The 24,118-nt window shown below is 38.8% G+C and overlaps 1 protein-coding gene across 1 annotated transcript in view; it reads left to right on the forward strand.

The window, feature by feature from the left end:
* Window positions 1-6,213: 6,213 nt before the first annotated feature.
* The window catches only part of TBC1D8B (TBC1 domain family member 8B), a gene marked incomplete at both ends in the record, with an annotated part of 62,668 nt that continues 44,763 nt past the window's right edge, over window positions 6,214-24,118 (forward strand). Inside the window, 4 exons of the mRNA XM_084258439.1 lie at window positions 6,214-6,343; window positions 19,895-20,005; window positions 22,259-22,377; window positions 22,862-23,087. Coding sequence (XP_084114565.1) covers window positions 6,214-6,343; window positions 19,895-20,005; window positions 22,259-22,377; window positions 22,862-23,087 — 586 coding nt within the window. The remainder of the gene's footprint in view (window positions 6,344-19,894; window positions 20,006-22,258; window positions 22,378-22,861; window positions 23,088-24,118) is intronic.

The raw sequence follows: 24,118 nt of genomic DNA on the forward strand, positions 1-24,118 counted from the left end.
ATTTACATGTTTCATTACATACAGAGAAACTGCTGCCATTGTAATATCACTTACTGAACCTACCATGAATTATTTTAAATCTCAGCAAGACAAATAATGAAGATGATTACCACTTATAAAGTTAGAAAAAGACCTTGATGCCAGTCCATCTTTATACCACCCAAGCTATAAGGCCATTTTATTATTTTAAAGTTTTCTTTTCCTTCATTCCTATCTTTGGCCCTGTGATTTTTGGGATGCTGTTAATGAGTTACGTACATCTTTCTTTGTCAATCATTTTAAGAATAAACAGATGCTTAGAACACCTAAGAACCATGATTATAGCCAGGGTACCCACTTTTTTTTGTGGCAATATGCCAAATGTATGTGTGTGTGGTGCCACACAATAAACTTTGCTGTATTCTTAGAGAGTTGACTATTTCAAGTTTTGTGCACATTCTTTTAGGAGGGAATTTATAATTTTTTAATATTTATTTTATTTATGCGTACAAGAGCTGGAGTGTAGGCCAGAGGTGCAGCGGGGTCAGAGGATTCACCAGAGGCAGAGTGGGCAGCAGAGCAGGTGGATCTACAGAAATACACTGCTGAGAGGAGCAGCAGGCTTGACAGGAGAAGTCTGCTGCACCATGTGGGTTAGCTCCCTGGCCAGGGATCGAACTTGTGCTGCACTGATTGTGGAAATCTTCATAGTGTTAAGAGTTCACCCTTTGTGCCACCAGGGAGGCCCAAATTTATAATTGAAAAAAAAAATTAACGGTTGCATTGAAATACAATTTATATGCCAAAAATTCACCCATTGTAAATGCACAGTTTGATGATATTGAGTGGATATATAGAGATGTGCAACTCTCAGAACAATCCAATTTTAGAACATTCTATACCCCATAATGTTTCCCCATACCCATTTGCAGTCAAGTTCTGTTCCTAATCTCAGCCCAAGGCAACTACCAATCTGCTTTCTGTTTCTAAGATTGCCTATTCTAGACATTTCATATAAGTGAAATCATACAATATGTGGTCTTTTGTGACTCACTTCTTCCACTTAGCATGAAATTTTCAAGGTTCATCCATCTTGAAGTGTGCATCACAACTTCATTTCTTGTCATTGTTGCATAATATTCCATATTTGGTTACCTTTCATCAGTTAATGAACATCTGGGTTGTTCCCATTTTTTGGCCATTCTGGATAATGCTGCTATAAACATTCACATACAAGTATTTGTATAAATGTATGTTTCTGATTTCCTTCGGTATATAAAGAAGAGGAATTCCATGTCACTTGTGAATTTTTTCTTGCTATTATCTTTTGATAATAGAGAGTTGGAGAATTATTTTTTATAGCTCATTATCAAAATATAAGCTCATTCCTTTAACCATGCAGTAGATATATTTGTATGTATAGGGAGTCTAACTTAAGGAGGGGTTTTCTGAAATTTCATTTATAAGTTTAGCAAAAATCAGATTGTATTACCAGGAAGATCAGTAAAAATGTACTTAGAGATGCAACTGGGATGCTAGGAACATTCCTTCTGCCCCCTACATCTTTTTTTTAAGTTACTAAATATTTTAATTAAGTTCTATAACATCTGGAAAAAATTTTTATCACCACAGGTATTTTGAGTAACAAAGTTCTGGGCTACATTCACCTTCAGAGATATATGTTCATTGTCCTCTACCTTAGAGCTAATTCAGTGAGAAGTTTGAAAAATATCTACTAGTTCTTAACCATTTTTCTACAGAAATATATGGCCTCATGAGTGTGAGATACTTATGTCCATTAATTTTGATGGTTAGAGATTATTATATATAAAGTTAAGCATGGATAGTGGTGGTAATTCCTTCTCCAACTCAGCCACTGCCTTAGAAAACTAATGGACATGACCTGATATAAACTTTGAAAGAAAGCAATTCAAATATCTAAAATTCATTAAGGGCTTTTTTTTTTTTTTTAGAAGATAACTGTGTAGGTTTTTTTTTTTTTCAAAGATTTATTTTATTTATTTATACAAGCACTTGGTATAGTAAGAAGCGCGTGAGGGTGAGAGAATTCACCAGAGCCAGAGTGAGGAACAGAGCAGGCAGACTGACAAAGAAATACACTGCTGAGGGGAACAGCGGGCAGCGGGCAGCGGGCAGCGGGAGAGGTCTGGGTGCCATGTGGGACCCTCACCCGTGGCCGGGGATCGAACCGGCGCTGCAGAGGCTGCGGGCAGCTTCGCAACCCAGCGCTCAACCGCTGTGCCACCAGGGGAGACCCTGTGTAGGTCTTAATGGAAACATGATTAATCACAACCCATTTATTGAAGAGTTTGATTTTCAGAAGTCTTATTTGCTTTATATCAGTCCATCTAAAATTAATGTGCCTACAAATTACCTTGGAATCTTGTTAAAATGGACATTCTGATTTAGTAGGTCTGGAATGGAGTCTGAGAGTTTGATTTTCTAGCAACCCCCTGGGTTATGCAGATGTTGCTGGTCCAGGGTCTGCATTTTGAGTAGCAAAGCTTTTAAATGGCTCTCTTTCAGCAGCAAACCACCTGTTGTGAATTGCTTCTAAGCCTACCACAGGCTGAAGAGCATATACTAAGCTTGTGAAATTTGTTTCCAATAAGAAGCCAATGAAATCTTGAGCGACAGCCTCGGCTTTTTCATGGCACAGGGCTTGGAGTTGCTATTTGGGATTTCCGAGTACCTTTCATGTAGGCCTTTGGGGCTATGATTTTAAAGGCTGAGGCAGTTGGAAGACTGGCCTCTGAATAATGAGGTGTTGTCAACAAATATGCAGCTATTTTGTGGATAAATAAGAATGGAGCAGACTGATGAGTTGGGAAGCTAGTATAATAGTATAACAAGAAAGTGATGTGAGGCTAACCTGAAGCAATAATAGGAGGACGGGATGACTTTTGAAAAAATAAGTGGAGAGGTGTATTTATGAGACAGTGGAGGTGGTGAGAGAAGTTTAAAATTCCAAAGGATTTGGATTGAGCATCTTGGTAAACTATAAGACCTTCTAGAGGAATAACTAGGAAGAGAGGAATTTGGACAAACAAGTTTGACTTTCCGTATATAACTGAAAAATCTATAAACCGTATGCACAGACAGTATAGTGTCATGGCTTATGGTCCGAGAAATCTAAGTTCAAATTGTTATAGGACAGGGAGAGGGGCAGCCCAAACCCCGCAAACCTGCCTATTCTAAATGGGTTCTGCCATCCGCCGCATCAACACAAAACATATGAGACTTTAATGGGAAGGAACTTTAATAAAACTAGGAAACAATACAGGTAAGGCAAAAAGTCTAGTTCCTAAATCAAGAACCCAAAGTTACCCGTCCCCTCGTGGGTAAAAGTCCATCCAAATGGGATCGGCCCAGAACAAGGCCCCAAAGCCTGCCACAAGTCTAAAGCATCTTCCAGTGGGGACCCACAGAAAAGGGTCAGAAACAACCAGACAAGCCCGGAAGGAAAAGAGCAAAATCAATATTAAGATAAAAGCTGCCATTGTCACCTCCCCACGGGTCTCACCCACATCTGTGTCACCCAGTCCACGACCAAAAGACAAACGCAGTTTCTTCACGTGTCTCCTGGCTCCATCCTGCTTCCTTCCTCAGTCTCTTCTGCAGCTTCTCCTCTTCCTGCTCAGCTCCACCCTCCCTTGGGTGGGGCAGGGAACCTCCCCCTTTCCTGGGGACCACCCTGTTACAAAATCCCACATAGATTTATTTAGCTATGTGATCTTAGACACGTAACTTAACTTCTCTGAGCTTCCTGTTTTTCATCTGTAAAATAAGGATTGTAAAAATATGCAAGCATATTATTGAGAATTAAATAATATGCACATATAGAGATAAATGTATAGATATAGAAACCTCCGGTAGGTACCAGTAATAATATCCAAGGCAGTTTGTAATTCCAGTCCTCCATTCCTGGTTTTTTTTTTTTTATAGAGGCATGTTTATTTATTTATTTATTATATTTGTTTGTTTGTTTTGTTCATACATGCACTGGGTACAGTCAGAAGCGCGGGAGGGTGAGAGAATTCCCCAGAGCCAGAGTGGGGAGCAGAGCAGGCAGAAGGACCGAAGTGCACTGCTGAGGGGAGCAGCGGGCGGCAGGAGAGGTCTGCGCACCATGTGGGATCCTCCTCCGGTGGCCGGGGAGCAGCCGGGGATCGAACCAGCGCCGCAGAGGCCGCGGGCAGCTTCGCAACCCAGCGCTCAACCGCTGCGCCACCGGGGAGGCCCCTTTTTTTTTTTTTTTTCAGGAAAAAAAACCCAGTTATGTACAAAGGCTTGAAATGTAGTTTATGATCAAGCCAAAATTTTATATCACAGAGGTAGTCTTTTTTGAAAATATGTTTTCTTAATATAATCAGTGAATAATATTGTTTACTTAAGTAGAAGCTCTCTAAAATGTCCTGCTCTGAGGCAAAAGTGGGTTTCATTCTAAAACAGGGAGTAGATGAGTGTATCCAGATGGAGTTGTGAAGTAAAGAGGCAGAGGAACCATAAGATTCTGGACACTCCTTGACAAACTAACCTTTAAAGTTATTGGGAAAGAATGTGGTTTGATGAAGAAGGAAATGAAGGGGGGCGGTGGCAAAAAAAGAAAGACGGACGCCTCACATCTCTCTACGTTTGCTATATGTAGCACATGATCTTTCTCACCAGGAAGATAAGAAATTAACTTCCTGAGTGACATCCATTCATACTGAGATGGATTTTTTTCAAGAACATATTGCAGTTTGGGCTCTGGGAGAATTTCCTCTCCTGAAAGCTATCTTAGGACTACTCATCGTCATTCAGTAGAAGAGAATTCGAAATTCATCCTTTTCTCGTCACCAAGAACAATCCTTGCTCGTAGCACATGCCTGCTTTCCCTGAACTGACCCAAATCTTGGGAGGGTTAATCTGGAGATGCCCCTTCAAGGCAGTTCTTTGGCTCATTGACTTGGCGCCGGGGTGCGCCCCACCCCATTTTTTTCCCCCCTAGCCAAATGGCTTGAGGCTTCGTTTTCAAAATAGCTTGCCAATAGTCCCGCGTTTTTTGTACAAGCCTCCCAACTCCTTCCTTCCTATGCACCTGTTTTGTCTTTTAGCGCACTCTTCCGGACTTAGTTATCACAATAATAACGTCTCTTTAAAAATTCCTGACAGCGATGTCATGCAAATCACTGATTTCATTCACCTTAGTGTTTAAACAGCGTGTATCATTAACAAGGTCAAAGGAAATGAAGCCTGCCCTGAAAGGATTTTTTTTTTCTTAAAGAGCTTTAAAAGGTTCCTGATGCTGAAAGGGAAAGTCGGACAAGATATTTTCCATGGCTGATTACAGTAGTTAAGTAAACAGATTGGGGCAGCGGTCGAGAAAAAGAGGGGCGCACGGCGTGAAAACTGTGTAGCTTTTGGAAATTATATAGTCTTCCTGAACGGGCAGAAAAAGCTTAATCTAAGGTAGATTTTGAATTCGACAAGGAATGGTAACAGAGTCCAGGTATTGTGTGACCTTGGATAAGTCACTTGATTGGTCTGTGCTTTAAAAAATAACTTACGTGCAAAACGGGGGATAAGAACTACCACGCAAGACTTCTGTAAGGATTACGTGAGATAATGTACCTAGTACCGCCTTAGCACAACGAAAGAGCTCAGTAAGTGTAGTAGCTTCTACTACTACTTCCCAGAATGGGCCGTCCCAAATTACGGAAATTTGTTTTCCGAAATTCCGGGAATTTTGTTTTTCACAGTTGAACGCCCTCGGCCCCAAAACCATGAGAAGAAGCAACCCTTTTATACCTGGAGCTCACTCGTTGGAACAAAAAAAAACAGCTGTAAACTTTAGACAGGCAAAATACACCTCTTCGGTGGCGGGACCCGCTTTGAAAGCCCCCCCGCCCGTTTTCACCCCAGTGTTTTGTGGGAAGTGTAGTCCTGCCTTCCAGTTACGGGCGTACAGAGAAGCGGGTGGGAAACTACAACTCCCAGGAGGTGAAGAGCGGGACTATTTCCCCGGCGGGCGGTAGCGCTGTGGGAGGGAATTGGCAATCCTTCTGCCTACGTGGGAGAGAAGGGAGGGTTGGGGGAAGTGTGGAAAACCTGAACCTGAGCCGCTGCCGCCTGAAGATTCGGTGGGAGGAGAAGTGAAGGGAAGAGACGGGTGGAGGGGGAGGTGAGGAGGGCACCTGGGTCGCTGCGGCGGGCAGCACAAAGTTCTTCGCGATGTGGCTGAAGCCCGAGGAAGTGCTCCTGAAAAATGCGCTGAAGCTGTGGCTGATGGAAAGGTCCAACGACTACTTTGTGCTGCAGAGGCGTCGGGGCTATCAGGAGGAAGGCGGAGGGGGGCTCACAGGTAAGCGCCGGCCGCCCCCGCCCCCCGCGTTCACCGGCTCTAGAAAGGCGGCGGGGAGAACAGTTACTCGTCGCCACCCGCCGGCGATCCTCGCCCCGGGGCGGAGGGGCTGGGACTCGGCTCCCGCCACCACCTTTCCTTGGCGCTGGGCGACATCTGAGAATGCCTCTCGGGAGCAGCAGTGCCCTTGGGGTGGGACTGGGCGAGGGAGGGGGCCCTTTTGGGGGGCTTCGGAAGAATCCGAGGCCACCTTCCAGCCCTGTCGCCTCCCTTGGGGGAGGGGGCCGATGACAAGGGCGCGGCCTCGACGACGGGTCGCTTTTTGGCTGACCCGGGTCAGTTCGCACTAGTGGACTTAACTTTTTCACAAAACCCCTTGTGGGTATTTACCCCCTCTGGGGAGTAAGAGAGAAAGAGAGAGACAGAGAGAGACAGTGTGTGTCTGTGTCTTTTGGAGGGGTAGGTGAAGAGAAAGGGAGGAGCCCCGATCACATCCTGGGGGATAGACCTGGAAAGGGTGTTTGGAAGCGGGGGACGCGTCGGGGGAGGGCGACGGTTCAGCCTTGCCGCCCTCCCCCCCAACTTAGCATCTTTGATCGCGTCCCCAAGTTTTCAATACGTGCGGTCCCCAAAACGAGGCTATTTCGACGTTGTAAATTCCTCTCTCCCTCGAGTGTTTGGCGCTGCCCTTATTAAACGCAAGTCTAACGTTGCCCGCCACACTCGTCGGGTCTTCATTTCTTTCATTTCCAAATCCTGGACTGTACCTTGATTAAGTATTGAAAGCCTCCAAAGTATTTTATTTTGAGAGTCCTCGCCTTGGGCAGGGGCATCCAAACTTTTGGACCTTTGCGGAGACAGCTCCTTTTTGTGACAAATTCTAGTTGAATGTTGGGGCCTTTGAAGTGGTGGCTTGGGCTTACTTAGGCGATGATGTAACAAGAAGGACGAAATCTGAAAACCTGCATTTTGGTCCCATCCTCATCTTATTTGTTGAGTGGCATTCGACAAATTATTCCATTTATTCAACCTTAAGCGCCTACTCTCTACCACCTGGAATGCTAAGATACAAAAAACGATTAAAATTGTGTTCCTGCCTTTGAAGCTCTCACAATTTGGAGCATGGGGAGAGGGTCGGTTAGGGGGAACCAACCAGTCAACCAGGAAAATTATAACCACTAACTGGTAAACCATGCAAATTATAATTAGAACCAAATGATGGAGGGTTTCGGCAGGCAAAGATTCCTAGAGGAGATGACATTGCTTTTCCTCTTCTGTAAAATGGTGTCTATCTCACAGTTGGGACGATAAAGTGAAAGATAACAGGTGCCAAATGAAAGCATGTTGTTAAGATGGTGATAATGTGTGCTGATATTTCTGTTTTCAAGCCACCCCAGGCTGGAGAGATTTCTGAGGTTCTATAGTACTTAAAAAAAAAATTGCAAGACCTACTCATTTTATCCAGCTTCTAAAAAGGTCCTCTTGAAAACATGGCAACAAAAATTGCCTCCTTAGACTTGACGTTTTGTCATTTTCTGGTTTTTAAAAATCCGCAAATGTTACTTCGCAGAGGACTCCATTTAATAGAGGCAAATATTTTGCAGTTTAAAATTTGAGAATCAATGTTCATAATTACTCTGTATAATAATTTACTCATTTGAGTCCACTGAGAACAGGTCAGAATAGATATAAAATAGATCTTATTGCCTGTGTTACAGCATAATATTTTGGTTCTACATAATTTTACTTGACCAAAATTTTTGCCAAGAAATTTATCAAAGATGTGTATTTCAGTTTGTACAAGTATGTTTCTGAAAAATAATAGGTAAATAAAATTCTTGAGACCCATATCACTTTAATGTAGTATTAAATGGTTTTTTTCTTGTTGTAAATTTTCCTTAATCATTTCTCTTTCTTCTGTTTGGTTTTTCACTTGACAGGCTTTCTCAAAGCATGGATCAATTGCACCATTTTCTTATCTCTGTCACACCCACTCCCATTTACTCCTCTCCATGTGTCTAGAATGAGATTTGTCTGAAAATATATACCTAAGTTTCTCAGGCATTGTGAATAGCTGTAGCCCCGTATTTGTACTCAGTTTCTGTCTCTGCATGTTGTCTTGATGTAGTTTTGTACAGTGCGGGGTCCTTGGGTTCACTCTGGGAAAGGTTTCCCCAGAGCTCCTGTTTCAGCGACACGCGGCGAGTTCCCCAGGCGAGTTTGTCCACGAGACAGACGTCAGTCATATTTCAAGCAGGTTTATTAAGGAAAGGGAAAGGGACAGCTTTGCTAAGAGAGGCCTGCCTGGTTGCAGGCGGGCTGGCTTGACAGGCCATAGGCAGGCAGGAGGCTGCCCTGAAGAGGAGAGAGTTGTTGAAAAGAGGCACCTGCATCGTTACAGGTGGGCAGTGGGAGTGCTGCCCCAAGCCTATGCAGAGACTGTACTGATAGTCCTTTTCTCTTTGGGAGGGGTCACTCCCCCGTGGAGTGGCCTGCTTTGTTGCTGATGTTGGGTAACGGGCAAAACTAGAAAAGGACCAGAGATTCCAGGGTGGGCCCAATCTCAGTCTCTTTCTCCTCTGGTCTGTGCTCCACTCCCTAGAGCAGTCTGATCCTGCTTGTGTCTCGTGCCTTGTGATAAGGCGTTGGTGCCTAAGGCTGCCTAATGGTCATGTTATTTCCCTCGACCCCCACCTCCTTGTGCGCGTCAGGTTTTAGTCCTGGGAGGCCTCCTTTCCAGGTTTTCTATTCTTGTCCTCCATCAGTCTTACCTGTGATACTGCCCACATACTTGAAATGATCATACTGTATTCTGTGTAAATTAAACAAAACGGATGAGGTAGGAGCAAAGACATATTTTTCAGGTTTGTTTGGTTCTTGTTCTGTCCAGAGCAAACACCGGTGCTGATTTTCATGACTGCCCCATCACTTTATTCTTACTTAAAATCGTGGCGCCAAGAGCTTTGCTGTGCTTTACCACAGATCTGCATTTGGATTAGTTCTCATAGGAGTTTGTGTGCCAGCATAAACTTGCCTTTGCCCATTTTGTTTGCTAAAACTAATGCTATATGCTACCCCTTCAAAGATTCATTTGTACGTTTTGTTTAATGAAGAAGAGCTAATGACCATGTAGAAATGGTAATAGTTGTACTTCCTTTAAAATTTCATTTCTTTGCCATGTGAAAATTGGAAATAGCCACTAGTAATATAATGACTTTAGCTGTGGACTGGCTGTGGGCTTGAAGTTAGTTTTTTCCTAATCATGGAGCTGGAGCAACAGAGAACCTAGGATGGTTATAGAAGGACTCTAGTTTGCAAGTTAGAATTTGCACATCCTTTTCTAAATTTCTAAACACTTGTAGTGGATATCTGGTAATGACTTACCATTTGCTTAACTTCGTTACTTAATTTTTGTGGTTCACAGTAGGGTGGACTATCCTGTGGAGATTTTTGTTTATACATAAGACTATTTTAGGGATAAAGTGATTGTCCTTCATTTAGAGAAGTAATTGACTTTTCTGGATTTTTGCAGTTATCTTACAGTTGTTCCTTATTCCTCCTAGTTGATAAAGGTAATGAGTTTTCTGTGGCACCTAAATTTAGCACCTGGTTTTATGTAATTAAAATAATTTATGCATGTTTGGCTTATTAAGCACAAATCAACAATTTCCTCAGCTTGGCAGATGAGAGCTAGTACAAGAGTGGAATTATGGCGCTTCATTCTATGAAGTACTCTAGAATGTGGGACTCAGGAAGATCTGCCAACCAGGAAGCTTTCATTTACATAGTTTGTTGAGAGTATTTTACTCTTGAATTTTCCATATGTAAACAGTGTAAGCAGGCTCTTGAGTGTTGGATTGATAATCTCCCTCACTTGGCCTTATATTGGTGATGTAAACAAGATTAAGAAATTAACCTTATTGGGCCTCCCTGGTGGCGCAAGGGGTTAGGAATGCAGCCACTTCAGTGTGAGTTCGATCCCTGGCCAGGGAGCTACCCACATGGCGTAGCAGACCTCTCCTGACTTGCCCGCTGCTCCCCTCAGCAGTGTATTTCAGTCAGTCTGCCTGTTCTGTTCCCCACTCTGTCTCTGGTGAATCCTCTCACACACACCCCACACCTCTGGCCTGTACCCCAGTTCTTGTATGAATAAATAAATAAAAATAAAAAAAGAAATTAAACTTATTAAAATGAAGGCGTTTGAGACATTCTGTTTCCTTATCTCCTCTTTCATTTTGGCACTTTAACTTTGAAATGAAATCATCCTTAAAAACTAGAACATGATAATGTTTTAAATAAGCTTTCTGTTTCAAGATGTTTTATGATATTTATATAAACGTAACAAATCACTGTGTAGATGACTTAAGATCCTCAGTCCTCAAGAGTTAAGTTCAAGTAATGGCGTGGGTTGTTTGTTATTGTTGTTCAGGTATTAGAGATTTATAGTGTAAATAGGAAAATTATACTTGCTATCAAGTAGATTTCACTTCAATGGGGAAAAAGACTGAAAATTAATGATACTGTTCATCATTTTTTAAAACATCCTTCAAAGCCTTTCTTTTTCTCTCAAAGATTAATGATAATTTTAATTTGATTTCACATGGATCAAAAGGTTCCAGTGAAGGAGGAAGGGAGTACAGTGTGATTTGCCCTCCTCATGAGTCACCCTGTGGAATTTCCTTTTTAATTTCCACAAATACATGAATTCTAGTTGCCCCATCAACCCTTTTCCTTTATTTTCCCTGATTCTTTAATATTGTTATATCTCTATTCAACTGTAGTTATTTTATAAAGACTTCATTTCCTCATCTGTAAAATGGGAACAAAACCTCCCTACCTTATGGCATTGTTATGTAGGTCGTGAATTTTGACACAGGTTAATAGCTATATAAACATTTGATAATCGTTTATTAATGGAGTAAGATGTTAAGTGCTGATTTCTGTGCTTGAAGATCAAAAGGGACAATTTTCCCTAGTAATTACTTGTACCATTTTCCCTAGTAACCACTTTTTCCATGTTGTATATAAAAATGTATTCGAAGTAGTAACATTAAATATGTCCAGTATGTACCTAGGAGTGGAATTGCTGGATCATATGGAAGCTCCATCTTTAGCAGGTTGAAGAATCTCCACACAGCTCTCCATAGTGGTTGGACCAGTTTGCACTCCCACCAGCAGTGCAGGAGAGTTCCTTTTTCTCCACATCCTCGCCAACATTTGTTGTTGCTAGTTTTTTTAATATGTGCCATTCTCACTGGGGTAAGATTGTATCTCATTGTAGTTTTGATTTGCATTTCCCTGATTACAATTGATGCTGAACATTTTTTCATATGCCTGTTGGCCATTTGCATTTTCTCTTTGGAATAGTTCGTTTTTAGCTCATGCAATTTGCAGCAGCATGGATGGAGCTGGAAGGGATCATGCTCAGCGAAATAAGCCAGAAAGAAAAAGAAAAATACTGCATGGTCTCACTCATAGCAGGAATTTAGAAAACCTAAATAAGGGACCAGGAAAAAGACTAATTATAATAAAGTAAAAATAAAAATCAACAAGCAACTATAAACCAGATACACACTGAGCGGGGGGAGAAGGGGTTAGGGTCAAAATAAGGGGGGTGGAAATTGTATGGGGAATATAACCAAGATGAAAATGCATACATTGTGCAAAAATGAAAAATAATGGCCCTCCCCGGTGGCGCAGCAGTTGAGCGCTGGGTTGCTGGTGATAACAGCAGTGAACATAACAAAATTCCTATTCTCATGGGACTAATATTGTAGTTCAGCAATATAAATATGCAGTATGGCTGGTGGTGATAATAAAAAGGAAAATGAAAAAAAGGTGTAGTAATGGAGAGGGGAGGAGGTTGGTATTTTAGATAAATTTGGTCTGGGAAGTTCTCTTTAAAGTAATCTATTAAGGGCCTCCCCGGTGGCGCAGCGGTTGAGCGCTGGGTTGCGAAGCTGCCCGCGGCCTCTGCGGCGCCGGTTCGATCCCCGGCTGCTCCCCGGCCACCGGAGGAGGGTCCCACATGGTGCGCAGACCTCTCCTGCCGCCCGCTGCTCCCCTCAGCAGTGTACTTCGGTCCTTCTGCCTGCTCTGCTCCCCGCTCTGGCTCTGGTGAATTCTCTCACCCTCCCGCGCTTCTGACTGTACCCAGTGCATGTATAAACAAAACAAACAAACAGACCAGCAAACAAATAAATAAAGCATGCCTCTATACAAAAAAAAAAAAAAAAAAAAAAAAAATAAAGTAATCTATTAACCAGAGGGACTAGATTATATGAACCAAGAAACTATTTGGGTAAAAAGGAATATAGAAAATTCTAGGAATTTGCTGTGAAGGGAAGCAGAGAAGGGATTGGTAGCTGGCCACTATCCTGGGTGTTGGATATACAGTGGTCAATAAAACAGAAATAGTTCCTACCCTCACAGAGTTTATAATCTGGTGATATAGACAGATAATAAGTAAGTGAACATATAATTATTGCATTAGGCATGCAGGAGAGGTCTGCTGTGCCATGTGGGTTGCTCCCTGGCCAGCCAGGAATGGGGAATCGAACTCATGCTGTAGTGGCTGGAAGTAACTTGATAGTGCCACTTTTAACCCCTGTGCCACCAGAGAGGCCCAAGAAGTGAGGTTTTAAAATGAAGGATAATCCCATTTTTTTAATTTTTATCATTATATTAGTTGTCCTCTTTTTCAAAAAATAACTACTATAATGGCCAGCTTTGGTTTATCTAAATAATGTTTTTAAAGTACTATACTATGTACCAGTTTATTCATTTGCTGTCACACTTGCTTGTTGCTTTGCACTGAGAAGCCAGTTGTGTTTTCTATAATTCTCTGAGGATTACTTTGTATATTGATGGATAAAGTTTAAGGGGCTATAAAGATGGTAACGAAGACGGTAACAAGTCTCATATTCCTCTGTTTTAATCTTTAGAAATGTAGGTAAGTTTGAGTGATAATTCATGTGTTCTTTTTTCCCACATGACATTTGTAGCCACAGTTACTTCCCTTAAAAATCTAAATCCTTTAATGAGCAAAGCTTTCAGTTATGGAAGGAAACAAGTGTGTACTATATACAACCAGTTTTCCAGAAAATGTCTTTAAAGGAATACAGGGAAAGAGGAAGGAGAACATTTTTAGGAAGAATTATTTTTATTAACTGTTTTGCAAAGCTCTTAGTGTAAAGTTGGCAGCTTTCAAAATGCCAGCTGTGGCTATTGGATTTTTCTAAAATAAGCATTCACAGTCCTGTTTTAAGGACTTAGACCTGGTAGCAATAGAATCAGGAAAACCAACAACCTCTACTGAGAACACTTATTTTCTCTTACATGGATGTATTTCTTACACAGTGTGTTGGCAGTTTACTAATTGGTTTGTTGATTAACATTTAATGAATATGAGAATTATAAAAATTTCAATAAAAGTATTTTTTTGACTTTGTAAGTATGAAAATTTATGGCAAGATACAGAATCTGCTATAAGCTTTAGCAGTCCTTCCTATGACCAAAACTTATAATTGATTATGTTGCTTAGAATGCAAATAAATCTCATTTGTAATTAGAAAGTTCATTTAAATGACTCTTCTGTAGCTAGAGCAGTATTGCCTTACACAGTGCCCTCAGTCTGGTTACAAGCAGAAGGAACCACTTGTCAAACTGAAGTGTACTAAACTAGCACACTAATCATCTTAAAGAGGTGGCTGTTTTATAATGGCCTCTTCTCCAACACTCAGTCCCTAGTCCTCCCTGTTCATGATTGTCAATGTCCTAATACAAAAAAAGAAATGCTTACCAAATTCACAGGTGTCTAAAAATTGAAAGGAACCATCGATCAGTGTTCTCATCTCTAGGTGCACATTAAACTGAGAAACTAAATGGATAGTAAAAGTAAAACTAAATGACACTGGAATATTTCTGAGTGAAATGATATGATGTTTGGGCTTTACCTGAAGTACTCTAGGAAGGATAAAGGAAAGAAGAATGACAAAAATGTTGATAATTGTTGAAGTGAGGTGATGGTACATAAAAGCTTCAGTATCTTAGGCTGTCTTTTAAATATATGTTTGAAAATACAAAGTTAGGGTAAAAATAGGATTTCCAGGTCCTACCCCAGATCAATTAAATTAGAACCTCTGGGCTTTAGTTTTAAAACTTAAGTAGTTTCTAAACTCCAAGTGATTCCAATTTGCAGTTTTGGTTAAGAATCATTTTCATGTTTTTAAAACCAAGATTCAGAATGCTCTAGATAAGTTAGAATGCTTAGTTGAAATAGTGAAATACAGTTTAACATGAGTAAATATAAACTGCGTTTATATATTTTTAGAAGTCAACTAACCAGACACAGATGCCTAGGTTGGTGCTTATATTTGTGAAAAGAATAAAAGCTAGTGGATCACAGACTTAGTATGATAATATGATGTAATGGTTAAGAAAGCTAGTATGATCTTTAGAATGCATTAACCGCAGAACTCACAAATGTAAAGAACCTACATTTCTTCAGACCATACCTGGTATTTAAGTTTGAATGACAAATTTTATGAGACTTTCAAATAGGTATGTTAAGAGAATGGTGGAGGAAATAAGAGGCCCAGACAGGCTCATATAACAGTTAAAAGAACTAGGTATATTTAAGCTATAAGAGTAAGCAAGAAGAAATAAAAGATAGCTGTAATCATAATATTTGAAGATCCATTATGTTGAATAGGGTATATGTTTTGTGTTGCCTCAGAGTTGCAAGGAAGTAGCATTTTATTTATCCTAAGAAAGACCTTTTTTTAAAAAAAAAAAAGATTTATTTATGCATACAAGAACTGGGGTACAGGCCAGAGGTGTGGGGGGTAGAAGGATTCACCAGAGATAGAGGGGGGAACAGAACAGGCAGATCTACTGAAATATACTGTTGAGGGGAGCAGTGGGTGAGACAGAAGTCTGCTGCGCCATCTGGGTAGCTCCCTGGCCGGGGATCAAACTGCTGCAGTGGCTGCGGATAGCTTCATAGTCTGTGTCTTAACCTCTTGTACCACCAGGAAGGCCCAGAAAAACCTTTTTATTTTTATTTAGTGTATAAGAAATAGTTTCATTTTCTATATTAAAGGTTAAAAAATATTTACTCTAAAAAGTTCAGAAAAGGGCCTCCCTGGTGGCACAAAGGGTTAAGACAAAACCTATGAAGCTATCGGCAGCCACTGCAGCAGGAGTTCGATCCCCGGCCAAGGAGCTACCCATATGGCACAGTAGACCTCTCCTGAATCCTCTGCTGCTCCCCTCAGCAGTATATTTCAGTCAATCTGCCTGTTCTGTTCCCCCCTCTCTCTGTTGAATTCCCTTACCTCCCCACCCCCGTACCTCTGGCCTGTGCTCCAGTTCTTGTATGCATAAATAAATAAATCTTTAAAAAGTTCAGAAAATATGTATAGGTATAAAGAAGAAAATAATGATCACTCATCACCCCTCTGCCCAAAGATAACTACACTAATCACGATTGGCAACATCATTTATAGGGCTCAGTGCAAATTCCCCTCTCCCTCTGGTAGCCTCAGTTCTACAGTCAGATTTCTAGGGTTTGTTACTGGTTTGGTTTTATTTGACCCTTTGTTTTATTTCTCCATATTCCACATATAGGGGACACCATCCCGTCTTTGTCTTAATGATAATGATAAAAACAACTGATTCAATGCTAGTTAGTGATGTCTCTTCCTAAGGTACTTAAGTTAGAAAGCTAACACGGATCATGTAATATCTAAAAGATAATGTATTTACTGTATAATACTAGTTTTAATAATCTGTACAAGAGCATCAAGGTGACTAATAAAATTTGATATTTGCAGTCCTAAAGAAAATTAAGGTTTCAAAATGATGAGAGCAGAGCATTAAACCAAGCACAGGGGTCTTTCTGAGCGTGGGACCCTATGCACAGCTCACAGTCCCATGAAACCAGCCCTGACTACATTTGTACATATAAATCCTTTCATATTTTAGAAAGATCTTTCTAATTGACAGAAATTCCCACCAATGTGCTTGCCTTGGAAGAATTAAACTTTCTGGAGTTACATAGGGAAAAGCTAGGCTTTCTGTCAAGGATACTATAAATGAATGTGCTGGAGATTGTGCAACATGACCTGTTCGAATGTTTTCCAGTGGTGCGCTATCTATTCAAAAAGAATGGGTTTCTGAACAATAATCATTATCTGCAAATTGCCTGTTTCTTTAACGTCATAGAACCTTGATTTTTTTTTATTTTGCTGTGCTATTTAATAAGTATTTCACATCAATTATGGCCATGAATTTCCTTAAAATGTTTAGTGTTACACATATGGCAGGATGCTGCCAAAACTCCACAGATCTTTACCAGAGTCGGGGACAATGATACTCACTTTCAGATATTCAAAGGATGATATTTTTAAATATCTTCTTGATATTTATAATCTTTTGTTATGCAGCTGACAGATGGTATACATTATCTTCCTAGTTTAGTAGAACTATAGGACCTTCCATGTGTAGGCTGATTCATGACCTTGGATGTTTAAGTTGTCAGATGATAAACTCTGATGTGTATGTAAAGGAAGCCAATGTTTTCTGCCTATTTTCTTGTGCTTTTAGAAACCAGACATTGGCACATATTAATTCCTGAATGATTTGCAGGGACTTGATGGTGATTAAAGTTTAATGAACTGGGAGAGTTCCCCAAATGACTAGAAATGTATTTTAGCAAGCTTCCAAATTATTTGTTGCATAGTTTTAAACTAACTGCCTAATTTTATGCACTTAAGAATATTGAACAATTTCCTTCCTACATAGTGTAAGACACTTAAAATCTTGTTAATATTTCTGCTAAAAAAGGGCCTTTTTGTGGTGTTTACCACTTTGTCCCCAGGCTCAAAATTCTCTATCAGAGAATTGTTATTAATAACTCAGTAATTGTTATATGTGGCCTTTCCTTTTTGCCTCTGCTCATGTACATATTCCTACTGTTATTTTTCAGCTGAGCCAGAACTTTCTTTACTTATTTATTTGTTCTTTCTTCCATTTTTTCCAATACTTTTTCTAGTGTATATAAATAAGGAAAGAGGATTTGAGCTAGTTTTATTTAAACTGTAATAAAAGTGAAATAAAGATTTTCCTCTCAAATTTTTAATATACTTCTTTTTGGGAACTTCTTTTTAGAATTTAAGTTGCCAAAACAGTTTTGCTTAATAAATGTTTTTATTTGAAATTATAATTCCTTTATTTTGATAGCTTATTATTACTAGATGTATACTTATATACGGAAATATTCATATACTGGTTTGTATTTTTTCAACCCGAAGATTGTTCTCTGTTGGTTGTCTTTCACTACCACCCTTTTATCTTTCTTTTGAGTGTTTTCAAACTTCCAATTTTTCCATATTCTGAATAATTTCAGTTGCATTGCTCTGAAGAATATATCTGCATATATTTATCTCCCACTTCCCTTATCTTTGACCACCTCCCACTTTTCTGCCTTCACCCTCCATCTCTTAGCCAGATCTCTTAATTTCTCAGTCACCTCCGCATACTAAAAATGATAGAATTTTTTTTCCTCTTATCCCCAAACCCTCCAGTAATTCCCTCATTATTAATTGAAACATAATCACTTCCTTTGCTGCTGCTCATTCCCATTCTCTTTTCCCTATTACCTTCTCTTTCATAGTATTTGTCTGGTTTTTCTTGTTTCTTCTGTGTCTTAAAATCTTTGATTCATATCCTAGCTTTTTTCTTACCAGATAACTTCTTTTCTCTGTAGTCTGCACTTGTTGCCACTGTCAAAATCTTCTTTCTTGATACTTTAGCAATCTGACAGAGGACTTTGATATTAGGCAATATTTACCTTTTTTTTTTTACATATATATATATTTTATATATTACTATATCTACTCTCCTACCCCTTTTTCTTTCAGCTGAGCAAATTTCTATTTGTCTATTTGTTCTATCTCCTACTCTTCTAATTCACATCCTGTGTTTATGAAAACTTCCTTCCTCTCATCTGCCAGCCTCCTCGTATTCTCATTCTAAACTTGCTGGAAATCTATAGGAAATAGCCAAAAGCCTGTTTTATAATTGATTTAATTTTTTCTCAAAAACCTGTTTGCTAAATTATTTTTTAAAAGATTTATTTATGCATGCAAGAGCTGGGGTACAGGCCAGAGATGCGGTGGGTGAGAGGATTCACCAGAGATAGAGTGGGAAGCAGGACAGGCAGATGAACTGAAATACACTGCTGAGGGGAGCAGTGGGGCAAGGCAGGAGAGGTCTGCTGCGCCATGTGGGTCATCTGCCTGGTTGGGGATCGAACTTGTGCTGCAATGGCTGCAGATAGATTCATAGTGTTTTGTCTTAACCCCTTGTGCCACCAGGGAGGCCCCTGTTTGCTAAATTAAAGGGATATGTCTCATAAAACAAAACTAATACTCAGCCAATCAAAGGTTCCAGAAAAGGTAGATTTCAGCCAGCCAATTGATGCAGTTAAGTCAACAAAATTTGCTCCTATATTATACCCAACAATATATTAAAAAGTTAGGATTATAAATCCAGGGGTAGAGGACATGGTTGTTGTCCTCAGAGAGCTAATAGTCTAGATAAGGAGATAAGATTAATATATGTGAAGCACTTAGAATGTATTTGTAATAACTAGCATAATAATCAAATTATTAAACTGGGTAGTAAGTGCTATAAGTATTCAGAGAAAAAGGAAAGGCATTGCTTGGGGTTGCCAGTGAGGATTTCATGTGGTAAATGGGTTTTGAAGAAAATTTGGATAGAAGTTGGATAGAAAATGGAATTAGAATTTATATTAATTGGACTGGGCTCCAAGATTTGCATTAGCACTTCTAGGTAAAAAGAGAATAATTGCTTAGCAAAGACATGAGGGGAGAAATTAGTTGGTTGTTTAAGAAAACAGTAAACCTTGTTCTACAGAGAAATAAGAAATACAATCAAATAGATAATTGATCAAAAGTCTTGGATTCCAAATTGAGGAATTAAGAATTAATTGTTAAAAAGAAAATCCCTTTACCTTAGCACTTAAGATTATATCGTGCTTAAATATGTAATATTTTTTGTAATCATGTATTAGCTAACATTGCATGTTTTACTATGTGTTAAGTGTTGTACATGTAATAATAGCTCATTTCATCTTTACAACAGCCCTTTGTCAGAAGTTCTGATTTAACCCCCTTATATTACAAAAGAGGATGAAGAAAAGATTAATTGTTGATTCAGGAAGGATTATAGATTATTAGGGTTTTTAAAAATCCCTTGGTGTTACAGAGCTGAAGTATATATTCCAGCCGTGTTGATTCTGATTTTAGTAGTGCTACTGCTGTATGCCACCCTTTCATCACCTTGCTCAAACTTACACAAGTAAGTGACAGAGCCAGAGTGCAAGCCCAGTTATTTTTAAAGAAAAATCTCAGTCAGAAAACTTTGGGATAGAAATTTTTTAAAATAAATTTATTCATTGTTTGCCATATGCTGTGATACTGATTTTATCTCTTGTAATATTTATGTTCTTATTTTTTACAATAGGGCTTCTGGTTGGGACTCTTGATTCAGTCTTCGACTCCACTGCTAAAGTAGCTCCATTTCGCATCCTACACCAGACACCAGATTCTCAAGTTTACCTGTCAATTGCATGTGGTAAGTATGATTTTTAAAGCATATAGTTCAAGTAAATAAGGATACTAATAAGTTGAATAAATGTGCTTATATTCCCAAGTTGTTTTGAGAGTTACACATTGCTTAATGTGCAACTTTACTCTGAGAGAATAGCAAGCTAATTGTTTGTTCAGGAAGGATTATAGATTATTATGGTTTTTAAAAATCCCTTGCTATGAGAGAGCTGAAGCATATATTCCAGCAGTGTTGACTCTGATTCAGTGCTACTGCTGTGTGACTGCTTTTCATCAACTACTTCTACTTCTGCCAACTGCTGATAAGGGGAACTTCATGAAATACTTTGTAACTGAGATGAGGAAAATCAAATTCAGAAGTTAAAAGTTGCCCCCCAAGGAAGTATAAACCTGAGAAATTGAATCATTTTTTATGTACCTATTTTCTCACAGGAGGCATTGTACCCTTGAAATATGAAGGGGTATCTTATGAATAATGCTATATATTCATTCATACTGGGGCAGTTGAAATACTTCCATACAAATATACTGGATAAAGAAAGAATTAGGATTGTTCTTCCTAACAAAGCAATTCAAAATTAAAAAAAAAAAAAACCACAGTGACAGTTTATTACTTCTTTTATGATGCCATATGATGTTAGTCTAAATTAGAATGCTAGATTTCTGGCCTTTTTAATATTGAAAGACTGTCTTTCTTTTTCTCTAGTCTCTCTTTCTTGTCACGTAGATATACTTTTTTAAAATGCATGTAAATTTTTGCACAGTTCATATGTGCAAACATAGAGCATTCAATTAATTTTTAAAGATGTGTGGCTTTTTTTCCCTATCTTTATCTGAATTTCTCTTATGTTGTCAGTGAGTGTTTTCTCTTCGCTCTCTTAAGTTGAATGCCATTTTAACTATATGAAGAAGACATTACATCTGCTGACATGGTGAGACTTCTGTCACCTCAACTCTAAGTCTGGGTGGTAGAAATTATTTAGAAAAAATGTCATTTCCACCTTAAAAAATAAGATTACATAACTTATTCCCCCAAATTAACCTGATACAGAAATACAGTGGGTATCTACTAAATAAAGCTTCTTTATCTCTTAAGGACCAAAATATAGGCCTTAATTTTTCCCCATGACTTTTAGTGCCATTCATTAAACATAGTTACTACATTTGGTATGTGACACAAGTATGACTTTAGTAACACGAATACAGTTCTAATTGAATTGTACGGAGTAGTCAATTCTGCAGTGTCAATAAAATTTTTAATGTGTCACTCTCTGTGTATCATAAAATATACTAAGTAGTCAAGATATTTCTTTTGAGTGAGATTTATATAACCCACAATACTGAAGAGATCTTAAAGATTATGTGGGCTATAAGAGGATATTCATAGATATTGAAATGATGTTCTTTAAACCGAAGAAACCCAAAGCTAACTGTAATATTTAATGAGCCATCTAACATTGATTCAGCAAGTCACATGGATTTAACCTTGCTACAGGGTTTCTTACCTTTTTCATGAAATTTCCACAAGTTTACCAGGCCTTTTAATTAATGGGGTGACTCTGAACAAAGACTTTGTACCTTCTGACATAAGAAGTCCACATTTGGGGCCTCCCTGGTGGTGCAAGGGGTTAAGATGCAACTATGAAGCTGTCTGCAGCCAATGCAGCACGGGTTCGATCCCCAGCCAGGGAGGTGACCCACATGGTGAAGCAGACCCCTCCTGTCTTGCCCGCTGCTCACCTCAGCAGTGTATTTCAGTGTGGATCTGCCTTATATGCATAAAGTAAATAAATCTTTAAAAAAAGTCCACATTTGTACAATGTGCATTGGATTGTCATGCTAATGCTCTTTTCAGTCACACAGATTGTAGGCATAGTACTAACAGTATTATCTAAAGGCCAAGAATTAAATTATGTATATGTTTCTTCTGGCATTCTATATATTCTCTTGAAAAGATACAGGTTGCTGTAGGCACCAGTTATAGGCAACTTGTTGCCAGGATTTTCTCTTTCCTCATAAGTTGTATTTACTTTTTTCTGTTTTCATTAAATGTATTCTTTCTATTTATAGTGAAAAATAGTGTTAATGCACACATACAGGGATGAAGTAGAGAATAAATGTATTGCCTTCATCCTTTATGACCATAATTTTTGAAAATGAACAAGCATCATTTTTATTTTTAAACTAAGCTTGTATATGTCAAAAGCAGTTTTATTGTGGTGTTTTCCCTGAGTCTTTGGTCTCTTGCATTATTGATCAGGAGCCAACAGAGAAGAAATAAACAAACATTGGGATTGGTTGGAACAAAATATCATGAAGACATTATCTGTGTTTGATTCAAATGAAGATATTACTAATTTTGTACAAGGAAAGATAAGAGTAAGTGTATGGATATATTTTGTAGATAAAACACTAAAATATTTCTTTTACCCTCTTATATAACAACCAAAGACTGCATGAAAGGTAACTGTTTCACTAACAACTGTCAGAATCAGTGCTAAAGAAAATTGCAAAATCAGTAGTTTGTCTTTGGTGCCCTTGTGAGTACTCTGGGGATATTTTCATTATTAGTATTTTCGAACTCAGTATCTCTTGAGTTTGGAATTTGAATGAACCCTTTGCTCAATCAAAAGAATGTATGTAGCATCTATATTTGTTGTAGCTCCTAATAAAGTATTAGAAATACCTGATTACAAAATTGAAGGAAATCTCACTCTTGTCTTAAGGATGTCAGTACTCACATGTACATATGATATACACAATTGTAATCAATGAACTGTTTAAATAGCTGAGATAGTAGGTAATTTTGAGCATTTCCTAGTAGGTAATGATTAATTTTCAGAAAATATTTTATCTCATTTAGGGATTAATTGCTGAAGAGGGAAAACAGTCTTTTGCAAAAGAAGATGATCCTGAGAAATTTCGAGAAACCCTTCTGAAATTTGAAAAATGTTTTGGTTTACCGGAGCAGGAGAAGTTAGTCACCTATTACTCATGCAGTTACTGGAAAGGACGGGTTCCTTGTCAGGGTTGGCTCTATCTTAGCACCAACTTTCTGAGCTTCTATTCTTTTTTGTTGGGATCAGAAAGTAAGTGGTTTCTATTGCTTGTCATGATTTTGACTTGCTAACTGACCAATCAATACTGTGGTAATATTTGGCTGCATATAGAGTAATAGGATTGGTATTAAAAATAACTAGACTGTACCATAAAAAGCTTATCTAGAGAAAGAATTCTTTCAAGGCTGATTGCTTAACATAGGAACCGTTAGAAGTGTGTATAGAATAATGATTGCATGTTGTGGGAAGTAAATGATGATGACTATGTGTCATATAACTGCTTTCTTTTCCTTGTTCTTAACCTACCTATTTGCTTTAGTCTGTGTTTTAATCTTTATTTTAAAATGCAATATAAGTATAGAAGCCATTGGGAGCACAAAATAATTAGACTACTTTAAAAAGCTCATCTAGTGGCTTCCCTGGTGGCACAGGGGTTAAGTCTCAGCACTATCAAGCTATTGCCAGCCACTGCATTATGAGTTCCATCCCCAGCCAGGGGGCTAACCCACATTGTGCAGTAGATCTCTCCTGTCTTGCTCACTGCTCCTCTCTGCTGTGTATTTCAGTAGATCTGCCTCTGTCTCTGGTGAATCCTCTCACCCCCCGCACCTCTGGCCTAGACCCCAGTTCTTGTATGTATAAATAAATCTTTAAAAAAGCTCATCTAGAGAAAGAAGAGGGTACAGTGGACTATGGTGGTGGACTCTGGGTGCCTTGGTGGTGGGTGTGGTGTGGTAACATACACCTGAAGGGTGTGACTGTATACCTCTAAGTCATATACAGTGTTGTAAACCAATGTTACCTCAATAAAAAAAATAATAAAAATGGTTAAGATGGTGAAGAAAAATACAGAAGCCAATAATACCTAATAGCCCATAGCTATAAAAATGAATCAAATAGTACTGTTTATAGCAGTATGGCTTATATATCAGTTGTTATGTAATTATTTAAAGTAACAGATTTAATATCAAATCAATATTTTTTTTAAAAATTCTTTAAAATTGTATCTGTTTCTAGAATTACCAATTATTGTAACTTCATGGTTATTTTTTCAAATTTTT

Source organism: Talpa europaea, assembly GCF_964194135.1.
Source record: "Talpa europaea genome assembly, chromosome: X".
In the NCBI taxonomy this organism is placed as follows: Eukaryota; Metazoa; Chordata; class Mammalia; order Eulipotyphla; family Talpidae; genus Talpa; species Talpa europaea.